Source organism: Calliopsis andreniformis, chromosome 9 (assembly GCF_051401765.1).
Source record: "Calliopsis andreniformis isolate RMS-2024a chromosome 9, iyCalAndr_principal, whole genome shotgun sequence".
NCBI lineage: Eukaryota > Metazoa > Arthropoda > Insecta > Hymenoptera > Andrenidae > Calliopsis > Calliopsis andreniformis.
In genome coordinates, this window is record NC_135070.1 from 11,667,310 (window position 1) to 11,678,814 (window position 11,505).

General features: G+C 41.5%; 1 protein-coding gene across 3 annotated transcripts; it reads right to left on the reverse strand.

Moving 5' to 3' along the window:
• Window positions 1-479: 479 nt before the first annotated feature.
• Tws (protein phosphatase 2 regulatory subunit tws) lies at window positions 480-8,594 on the reverse strand. 3 transcript variants are annotated; one of them, XM_076386224.1, is made up of 9 exons: window positions 8,384-8,594; window positions 3,327-3,392; window positions 2,968-3,065; window positions 2,290-2,568; window positions 1,824-2,001; window positions 1,377-1,711; window positions 1,092-1,307; window positions 839-1,006; window positions 480-763 (listed from the first exon to the last, which is right to left on the reverse strand). In XM_076386224.1, exons 1-8 carry the CDS (start codon window positions 8,466-8,468, stop codon window positions 854-856), a joined length of 1,410 nt encoding a protein of 469 aa, XP_076242339.1. In that variant the 5' UTR covers window positions 8,469-8,594; the 3' UTR covers window positions 480-763; window positions 839-853. The 3 variants fall into 3 exon arrangements, with proteins under 3 accessions (XP_076242339.1, XP_076242341.1, XP_076242340.1); XM_076386226.1 differs by lacking the exon at window positions 8,384-8,594 and adding an exon at window positions 4,276-4,509; XM_076386225.1 differs by lacking the exon at window positions 8,384-8,594 and adding an exon at window positions 3,872-4,177.
• Between the last annotated feature and the right edge of the window lie 2,911 nt (window positions 8,595-11,505).

Here is an 11,505-nt window from a genome sequence, read left to right on the forward strand (position 1 = left end):
AAACGCAGGTCTTTATTATATAACTTACGAAAGACAATACTGAGTTGAGAATAAAATAGCGACAAGTTATAGATAAATCTCATTGGCACATATGACCATTTCTACTTTTAATTCTGCACTCGTTAGGCATTTTTTTTTTTTTACTTTGCAAATAATTTATTAACTAAATTTGTATATGTGCTACGTACACGTACCGGGAGTACATTAATCGCATCTAGCGACTATAATCCCTTGTACTTGGTCCTACAGATACATTTTTTTTCACAGACATTTCATATTGTAAAAAGACCACATCCGTTGAAAGCATTATAAATTATGCGGTAGCACAATCATTATGATACAAAGCAAATTGAGAATGTATAATATTTGAAAGAGTTAAGTTATAACCGCCAACACGAGTCCGTTAATTGGTTGAACTGTACATTTTTTTCTCTCAGTGGGCGATGGTTTCGTGTGCAATTTTATTTGAACTAGCGGACTTCAATAGTCTGAAGAGCTATGTATTGTATGTCTTTGCTTGCATGCATTTATATACACATATACGCGCGACAAGGTGTTACGTGCAATTCTGCATGTCTGTGTATACATAGTGTGTATGAATATGCGAGCTGCGTGGACGGCGCTACGTACACCACTCTTCGGTCAGTCAACCATTGACACGTTCATACTAGACTTTCGTCAGCGTAATTCAGACACCCGTTGTTCCACTGAGACCCTTCAGTTCAACGTGTCTTGCTCACGTCAATATATACCGTTGAATAATCTGAAATATCATAAAAGCTACCATGTATTCTTTTTATTTTACATTAAACTTTGATATAATTTCAGATAAACATACTTGCATACAGATGTGCTAGAGTTTGTCTTGAAATAGGAAGAGGTTGTTCGTAGCAGCAACAGCTACTACATTTTCAGATGGATGCCACGCAGTATGTAGTATCTTTTTATTAAAATCCAGGCAGTCAACACTAATTTCATCCTTTTTACGTTTACCGCCAGTACAGACCTTCAATGTAAAGCATTTATATAAGTAATATTGATATACAATTAACATTTACTTTGTTCTATGTATTACAATTAATTATACTAACCTTACGCGGTTTAAGAAGTGTTTTTGGTTTGGCAATGTCACGCGCTGCTTCCAATGTGAGATCACGTTTGGTTGTACGATCAAATACTCTGAAGAAATTATTATATGAGCCCGTCATAATAGCAGAATCATTACCACTCCAACAACACTCAAATTTGTCAAAGATACAATCATTCTCATACAGTGAACATAACTTTGATCTTAGGTATTCATGCACCTGTAAAAATACAATTAATAAATGTTTTGTTCAATGTAAAAAAGATAGTTTATCTACTTTATTACATACAGGGTAACATTCAATGGGCTTTGTTTCCATTTGCAAATCCCACACTTTCACACTGAGGTAGTCTCTACTGATCATATATCTTCCAGAATTACTAAGTTTTACGTCACTTATACTCGAGATTATTTCAGAGAAAAAACTTCTATTGGTTGGATCCTCTGGTTCCTCAAAGAGTTTACTGTGTTGGTCGCAAAGCGCAGCAGATCTCATGTCACAAAGTCTAATTGTTCCTTTGCTACTACTATATACCAGAACGTTACACTCTGCCGGATGAAATTCCGCAGCAGTTATAACTTCTGTTAATTCCTCCATATTAGTTGGCTTAATATCTACTATATCTATATATTATTGTTAGGAAAAAAATGTGCTTTATTGTATAAACGTTTAAATTATCTCTTAATAGAGAGTTGGAAAACGAAATAAATGTTAATAGATATTGAAAAAGGATACTAAAACTCTGGTCTGTGATCTCGAGATGCCAAAGATTAATTCTAAGGTCATCAGCACTGAGGTATGTCTCCTGATCACTGTTGACGCTTATACTGTTTATATGATAGGTGTGCGCATTGGCAAATATTCTCCTTGGTGATGCTTCCACCATCAACTCCATTGGTTTTATGGTTGGTACCTAAATAGTTAAACAATTGGATATAGAAGAGGTGCATTTCAAATATCTCCTATAGAAGTTTATGAAAACTATATATAGTTTATATTGTTGCAATGCTAAAGTCTCGTAACATTATGTGCATATTTGAACTTCTTGACCATATTCCAATTGTAAGCTTTGTTGAATGTACAATGGCGTAAAGCATATTATATGTATACAGAATATTAGAGAGAAAACGCAATACTAATCAGACATATTTTACTAGATTAAACATTCTAAGAAAGCAAATAATAATGATTAAGAACTCACCCTTAAGGAAGTGATACAAGCAGGATCTCGAATCGTACCATTTTCTTCCTTTGTATTATACCCCTCTACTCTTTTATCCCGCTCACTAACTTTCCACAACTTAATTGTTTTATCATTTGTGGAAAGTAGAAAATGAGCAGGATTTTTTCTCTTTAGCCACCTAATTTTATTAATTTTTTCTTCTATCTCTAACGATTTCAGGTAATCGAACTCGGGTTCATGACTCTGGAAGGTGCTGTATACATTATATTCACCCCTCCGAGGTATACTGTTTTTACTCTACACAAATGATAATATTTCTTACTTATTGCATCATTTTAACAAGTGTTAGTTTCTTTTGTTTTATCTCATAATGGTTAGTTGTAAACATGTAATAAGAAACAAGCAGAAACAACTTAAAACATTTATCCTTAACTATTGTGCTCAATGATTATCTTTAGAAGTTTTCTAAAGATAGAGAAATGAGGCATGCTGTACATATAAAGCTGGCAATAATCCAATACTAACGTATAAACACAATTTTTATTTAAAGGACAAGTTTTTCTTCATCAAAGATATAAAGATTATTGCACTTAAGTAAATATAAATTTTGGTAAAAAGAATATTTATTCATGAAATATGCAAATTAACAATTAATTTTTATGAAAATAATTTAAAAATAAGGTTACTACAACTTACAATAGGGTCTCTTTGAAAAATAACAACCCGTCCTCCTTTATCTCCTGTTGCAAGAAGATCGCCATCATGGTTAAATTCAACGCATGAGATTATATCAGCTGTAACAAAATGTAACATGATAAATTACAATTATTTGCAATGAATTATATGCATCTTATGTATTGTATCTCATTTGACTCTGTAAACAATGAAAAAAATGAAAGGGAATATACTCCGGCTCAAATACTAAAAAATTCTCTAACTGCTAAACGACACTGATACAGTCCTTGAACAAAATTACTCCTTTTTCCGGTTTAGTAAATACAAAGTGATAAGATAAACCTATCAGAGAATATAAGCAGATCATAAATCGAACTCACCTTCAGTGACATCGTCTTCCAATGTTCCTTTCACCTGTGAGAAACACCACTGTATGTCACCATTGCCTGTAACAAAGGTACAAAACTTACATTGCCAAACGCAAGCAAAACATTAGTATCAAATTATCATAATAATGCGAACGGATCGAATTACATCACACATAGATGCACAGTTCTGAAAAATCCTCGCTGGCATTTCGCTCCGAAATTGTACGCAACGTTATCGCGAAAATCCGTCCCAACTACGTACCGATCGGACGAAACGCGAGAAAACGACACCGTCGAGCATCAAACAACAACGAGAGAACGTTCGAAGCGGTCGAAAGAAACGCGTGAAACGTGCACCTGCGACTGCAGGACAAAGTAAACGTGGTGAAGGCGGTAGCGTAACTTTTGTTCGAGAAAAAACGTGCTTCACCTCTTCACTCTCGTTTAAGAACGAACGAATCGGGGATACGTAGAACGTCGACGAACGAACGGTAGCGGGTCGGTCGAGAGGCAAAAGAAAAGAATTAGACGGATAGAAAAGGTAAAAGTGAGCCTACTTGAAGTTTCGGCGCAATCCATCGTGCTTGTAGGCCGTCGCCACAGCCGCCGCCGCCACCACCGCCGCTGCCGTCGCCGTCGCCGGCGACGGGCGCATCTGGCCCCGCGCACGGCAACAATCCAGAGAGAGAGTGGGTACACGGGTGATTATATTTGAGGATGCGGAATTGACGAAGAGAAGAACGTTGCGTGCATGACGAGCGTTGCGGATATACCCGTGAACCCGTGATATACCGTATCTGGGTCAAGGTTCAGGTTGCCGCGGCGCGGCGCGGCGAGGAGGCGGCCACCAGCAGGAGCGACGCACCGTTTCGCTCGGGTTCGCAGCCGCGTACGACACGGATACGTCGCGGGCGGTCACACGCACACAGTGGACGCTGCTCGTTTAACGCCGCTTACTTACCGGCCATCTCGCATACGAGACACTACGCGAATCGGAGATTCGCACGCGCGAGCTTACTCCCGGTGCGAGGTGCCTCCAATGTATCGTCTACTCGATCAGAGATACACACGCGCGCGGCGCGCCACGCCGCCGACCAGGGGCCGTGCTGATCCTCACGAGAAAATCGACGACACTGCTGCGCGGCCACTTTGTCCTGTCACATATTCGCCCGTCTAGCCTGCCGCTGAGATGGATCGCGATCACTGACTTTTAATGGCGGAATTTACCCAAAGCATAACCGCACAACACTGCTATGGCGTGACGTCACACCACGGCCTGAGGTATCGCTGCTTCCACGGGAACCACCATCTTGTACGCGAAAACCGATTGCGCGCGAACCTCGGCGAACGTTGCCGGGAACGGCCGAGCCACGGCGACGTTTGCGACCCGCAAAATTCAAACGGGAATCTCGAGCTGAATCTCAATGGTACCTTTATGCCTCGTTCTGATCAGTTCAGTTCCTAATTCGGGGTTACTTGGGATCGCTTTGTCAATGTTAACCTGATATTTGACTAGACTTGAAATGGTTGAAATATTCTTTGAAGTTTCAAGTGAAGTTGCAGTTTTTTCAGCTTCTCTTGACTTTAAGTTATAGAGCTTGGACAGCGTGAATTTGCATAGACATAAACGCGAGTTTAAAACGATGCATTTAGAATATTTTTCATTAGTATAGACATTGCAGCAGGTACCACTTCCTTTGATGGTATTTTAGGTAGCCACTGTTTCGAGTTAAATTGAATAAGTTAACTTTAAGTCAAGAGGTTTGAATTCAAGCAGTAATTGAAGTTATACTTAACTAATCTGAAAGAGGCGTTTCGAATACTGATGCACGATAGTTAGGAATACGATCCTAAAGCAATTCATGTTACTTCTTCGTAATCGATTCAATTTTATAATTAGCTGGAACAAGTAACAATAAAGCATCATAGCTGACAAGGTTTTGGATTTCTCGGTGCAGTCGCACTGGAAGGAGCAATGCTCTTCGCTACATCTACTGGACGTTTCTACAGTTAATCGATCGTTCGAGATATATAGAAGAGTGAAAACCAATTGAACCAAAAAAAAAAAAGATCTAACACTTAACGTCAGTCGTTACAGATCAAATTGTTCCTAGACTAATACTATAAATACACAGAAATATTACCTAACAGCTCCGACAATTTCTCGTGTAACTCTTCCAAGGAGGAGAAAAGAGGCACGTCCCTGGACAAGCGTGCAAAATTCTTGGCCGTGCGAAAGTCTGTCATCGACCGGTCCATTTTTAGCAAAGCTAGAACGGCTTCGATATAGAAAGAGTTCTTTGTCCTTTTTCGACTGCTATCCGCTGAAAACCCGACCAACTTCGAACGAGGGCGGATCGCATGTCCTCAAAGTCGAATCGCGTCGTTCACTTCGAGCGTGTTCAAGAGTGAAAAGCTATTGTCTCGCATTAATAGATCTCGTCGATACATTCTCGATACGGTCTCGGCGTCCGGCTCGTATCGAATATTAATATGACTTTTCCCTAGTGTAAATTCATCAGCGAGCATTCTATGCTCGAGCGATCCATCGAGCTCAGAAACGTTGGCTCGCAGGAATTCGCTTCATCTGAATGTCTTTTAAGCCTGCAACCATCTCCGAAAAGCGTGTCTTATGCTCTGTACGATTACTGTACACAATTGCGTAATTCACAATCGATGAGCAACGTTCCCTGGCGAAGCGAGAGTTCTGGGCGTAGCTTCAGATAGAAGGGTATAATTGAAATTCTAATCACAACGTCCGCGCCGAAAGAGGAGACGAAAACCACGCACGTGGACAGTCTCGCAACGAATTTTCGGTACGAAAGTCGCGCTACATAATCGATACGATTCGTTCGACGAACGTACTCTACTCAAATAATTGGTCGTATATTTATAATCAGTGAATTATAAATAATCGATACACGTATCATCATGGCAAGTTATCCTCGCATGCACTGTATCAAGAACGATCGATTTTAACAGCGTACGCTCGGACGATTAACTCAGTCTCGAATGGATTAAACAAATAAAGGGAGACGAATGTCGGTTTGTACGGTACGTATGTTCGCGAGTGGAACAACTTACGGAACTGTCTCGAACTGGTACGGGAGTGCATGGGCTCGTTCGACGCAGAGAAACTCTCGTCGTCGAACGTGTTAGAGGCAGGGTGTTAATGAGTTTGCTCTAACAAGCATGCACAGCCGATGTAACGTTCACTTCGACGCTGTGTTTGCTATGAGTCAGGCGTAAGTGTACCCAAAAAGCGTAAACGTTGAGAAAAAATGATGGAGATCACGTGTCAGAGCGGAAAGATTCCTAGACGCGCCGTATTTTGCAGGGAATCGATGAACAATTTCAATCATCCATGCCTACAGGGTGTATCTAACGTGTGTATCAAGACCTCAAGCTGGCACGAGGACCCTGCGAATTCGATGCACGTTCTCGGTCAAGTTCCACGTAGCGAGGTCAGCTTTAAATTCGCGCAAGTCGAATTCCTGTCGTATCCACGGAAAATCGATGGAATCGTGCAACCACTATCGTTAAACCTCGAGCTATTTTCTTAACTCGTCGTTGAGAAGGTTTCTGCCGCAAGCAGGATCGTTGATTTCAAAAATCGTAACCGTACCCATCCTCGAAGTTTTTCTACTCACAGATATAACCATCGTGACTGCTGTTGTTTGAATTCTTCCCTTCGCTTTGTCTTGTTTCGTGTACGATGCTCTTGTTCAGATCGATGTAGGACCGTCGACATCTACCTCGACTTCGCGAATTCATCCTCGATGGCGATCTTCAAGAACCGTTTTTCTAAACGACGCCGGCTTCGATCACGGTAACATACTGTTATTACCACGTGATATCGGGTCGTCGGGAGTTTACCAACTGACTGCCAAGCGTAAAGGATCCCCGAGTTGAGACGGCGTTATTCGTGAGCGAGGCGATCGGCAACGATCGATACGAGCAGCGTTCGTGTCGTTTAAGATACTTGTTAAGAAACTTTTACCGTGACCCAGGTGGTTCTTTGTATTTGTTATCGTGAATTTTGCGCGTGGTTTGTTTCGACTGCCCCTCGCGTTTTTTGTATTCCCAAGGTACGCTCGAGCAGGCCCCTGTAGCTTGGCAACCGGTGCAGACTATTGGCGCGTGGTGTGACGACCTTAAGGCGCTGGGTTGCATACGCGCTTTCTTTGGTCAAATGCACGCAGATGGGATGGTAAGTAGTGATGGGATCGAGCATGTTGCAAGTAGGCTCGAGTTTGAGTTCACGAGAATATTAAAAAGCAGAGGCGATACTTTTAACTATAGTTACTTGAACGTATACGAAGTGGATTTTAGCCTCTTATAAGTACTTTGCAAAGAAAGTGGTAGTTTCAAGTATAATGGAAGACTGGTAAAGTAGATTTGAATCTTTTATGACTGCTTTAACTAGAAATTTGTTTATTCTGGACAGTTGCGTGATTTAATGTGAATTATTACACAGCGATGCATGACAATGGTAGTACGTACAACTATTCGATCGTAACAATCGTTGTAGCGATAACAATAGCGATAGCTGTCTGTTTATGCAATTGGATTCGAGAGAAATCGCAGTCTACTTTTACGAGATTCGATTCTTTTAAATGTCACAGTACTTATAAGTTGATATTTGAATTCTACAGATACTCGCTCTAAGGTTCGAAACCAGATCACATAATTGAACATGTAACCAAGCTCCATGAAGTGAACTGTACTAAATTCGATTTGATCTCGTCGATCTTAATCCCATCTAGCAGAGTAGAAATAAAATCGTCATACCACTTCAGTCATCATATTTCATTCGAATTCACATTGGTCTCATTTATAAACTTGTAACCTGCATACCTAATTAATCACCAGCCTTATTTAAGTACCTCATTCCCCATAGAGTCGCGTTTTCCTACGACAGCTGACTTGCTGGAGGAAAAATTACTGTTTCCAGTCGCCGAGCATTTCGGAACGTGAGGATTAATAAAGCGTGGCGGAGACAGAAGATGAAGAAGAAAGGGTAGAGGGGAAAACAGAGCAGAAAGAAAAAAACAGAGACGAGAACTCACCAGCTCTCTTGTTCACTGCAGTATTGATCATGGAACCGAGCTTGGTGAGGCTGGACTGCCTCATGATGTTGGAGGGACTCTTCATCCGTTTGGACGGTGGTACCGGAAGCGGGGCGGTCTTCGACCTTGCCAGGATGGCACCGTTCCGACAGTTTCCGTTTGGACTGGAGCCGGGGGGCCGCTGGGGCGGAGCCCCCCATAGACCCACCACCCCTGCGTGACGCGTGGTGGTACTTCAAGCGAGCTTCAACCCTCCTTTGCCGATTAGCTCCGTGATTGTTCCCGAATTTCACTTCCACCTTTGCTTTCACGTCACTGGAATAATAAAATGAAATGTGCTTGGTCAGCTTGTCGTCTGGTTCCTAACTAGATAAAGACATTATTTTTTTTTCATGGGCACAGAGACTTGGATTCGATTCAAACACATTGATTTCTAATATTATTATATGAATATCCATAATTATATTGATATAGTAATGCTCATATATTATTATTCTTTTTTTTTGGAAGTCGTCAATTTTATTTTGTACAAGCTATAGGAATGATTTTAATGACATCTGCTTGGTATGATTGTCGATGTAAAAGTTAATCTTCTCATTTTTTTTATATCATTCTAATGTAACTATTAAAGTATTCTAACGAAGGATAAAGTTACTTAAAGATTTATAAGACACCTGTACATCTGGTGCATCTGGAACTGGAACGCGTTTCCTTCGCACAGATTTCGTAATTCAAACGCTTCCACCTGTTGGATCGGTCCAATCTCTCTTGCGTTACATGGCAACACCTCCTTCATAACACCTGCGAGTTCGCAGGCATTTGTGTGAAAGTTCCTTTTATGGTCTCGTTAACTTTTGAACCCCATTTGCTCGCGGTGTAACATGATAGGGATACATAACGCGAAATTGATTGAAAACGAAGAAAATAAATTCGTTTATTTCCGCCGCCCTTATAAACCGAGCTTTCAACATGCAAACGCATAAAAATGTTACCTGGAGGGTCGAGAAAAGAAAGAAAACGAGGCAACAGGTAGCCGAACGTGGGTAAACTTATCCAAGCGATACGAGGAAGGGGTGCGCGAAAGCGAACGCGCAGGGGTTGAAAGGGTGCATTGACGCGAGTGCTCGAGTGCCTCGTCTGACAGAACCAAGAACTGTTTCAAATCGTTCACCAGTTATGCATTTCGTCAATGGACGCGCAAATACTTGGGATTTCATTTAACGCCACTAATTGTTATTGGTCGATGCTGACATCACTGTTTACAGTTTTCGCTCCTTGTGGGAATAAAAACATTAGAGTCACGTTTGCGATATGTCACCGATGTAAACTCGCGAGACAACTATCGATTACGCATCGATGCTGGCTCGCCAGGCGCAAAGGCGTGAAAGGGAAAAGCGTGGAATGCGCGGGATAAACATATGCGCGAGATCTGAAACGCAAATACGACCTTGCCCGAAGGAACGTGAGCGTGGGCACGCGAGAAGATGAGTCCTGGCGTTCACGAGGCCGAGGGCAACGCGTGCAACCGATTATTAACTGTCCTCGGATAAGCGACACGGCCTCAGCCTCCGCATTATGCCATCGAGATTACACTGATCTTCCATGCGTGCCACCCACGTCATGGGTCCATTAATTCGGTGGTATCGGCGTGGTCTCGGGTGATCCGAAGATCGATGGAAATTGATATTTGGTTAACATCGTCGATGATTTACCTCGCGTCCAATTTGCACCCTGTCCAAGCGCCTTCGTAAACAAACTGGTTATACTGATTATCGGGAACGATTAGATCTTTGGGTAACTCGAATAATGGAGAGTTAAGCGTGGTCAAGGACGATGGCTCTCTTGTGCTTTAGGGAACAGGGTTGAAATCTTTCCTTGAATTACAAATCCACGTTAATATTCCTGTGGTTGTAAGGCGAGGCAATGGAAGCTACATATTCCTGTTTTCAAGATTTTTACCTTGAAAGTTTGGAATCTTAATTCTGTATCATGGACTTGCATTTTACTCTGTGTCCATTAAATAGAATGAAAATGAAAGACGGCAGCTGTTTTGGCAGGGTGTTATATAACGATTATAATGTCTACTTTATTTTCAGTTATCGATTAAAATGTCAGTATTGTATGTACAGAGTGTTCCGTGACAGGTGCCAGGAATTTTAAGGGGTGATTCTACATGCTAAAATAAGCATTATATTTCAGGTTTTGTTTTCGAGTCTTTAATAGCTGAGAAAACGTCTAAAATACGGGTGAAATGTGTCTGACTAGGGGCTTATTCTACTAACTCCGCTGTGCCTGACCTAATACACACTGGTAGTAGAATAAATCCTAAGTCAGACAAGGTTTACTACTACTTCGATATTTAGAATCATCCCTTAAAATGTCTGACACTTTTTATCGAACCAAAACCAAACCTCGGTAGACCAAACCTTGGTATCTTATATTCCTACTTTCTTTAAGGAATTTCCAAGGGAAGAATTTCTTAATTATAATCTACTTATATCAGAAACATAAGTTCTACCTTAGCCTTCAATGAAAGCAAGAACTTAAATTCGTCGAAAGCGTGATTTACATCACTTGCCTTGCAGTCACAGATTTATCAAAGGATATCAAGGTGCTTCCGCGCGTTACGCCTCTGTTTGTGTCTCGCTGCATCGTAGCAGTTGCACGCACGTAGCATTATCTTTTGGTGAACAAACAAGAATTTGAATCGAGGTGTAACGCGTTGATGAACGGCCTCCTGATAAACGCAACAAAATTGATATTTTTTGATCCTTGACTCGTTTTAAACGCGCAGTCCTCGTATCACCTCTGTACGTGACATTCTCGTGCAGCAACAAAAACACGCGTGTAATCTGGAGTCGCGTGTGTGCCAGCAAATGACAGAGGCATCGTTCGCATAAACTGCGCCGTAATCGGATTATATTGTACAAAGCTGGTACGCGCGGCTATTCGTACCATCGGTTCTATCTGCGTACATATTTGCCGCGACTCAAGTTTGTGCGGCGGGTTTATTCACGTGGTTGCAGCATTTGCCATACGATAAACTTCACCGTTCGGGACGGTGACGTGCGTACATACAGGCTCAGAACTAATACTTTTGTTTTTCACTGATGGATCGCTCG

Bases quoted from the DNA above. Each gene is read 5' to 3' on its own strand.
- Tws (XM_076386224.1), bottom strand. From the start codon at position 8,468: ATGAAGAGTCCCTCCAACATCATGAGGCAGTCCAGCCTCACCAAGCTC. The intron at 1,308-1,376 runs GTATGTAATAAA...GTATTTTTACAG, and splicing joins AGCCCATTGAATGTTACCCT to GTGCATGAATACCTAAGATC. The intron at 1,007-1,091 runs GTTAGTATAATT...TTTACATTGAAG, and splicing joins CACTTCTTAAACCGCGTAAG to GTCTGTACTGGCGGTAAACG.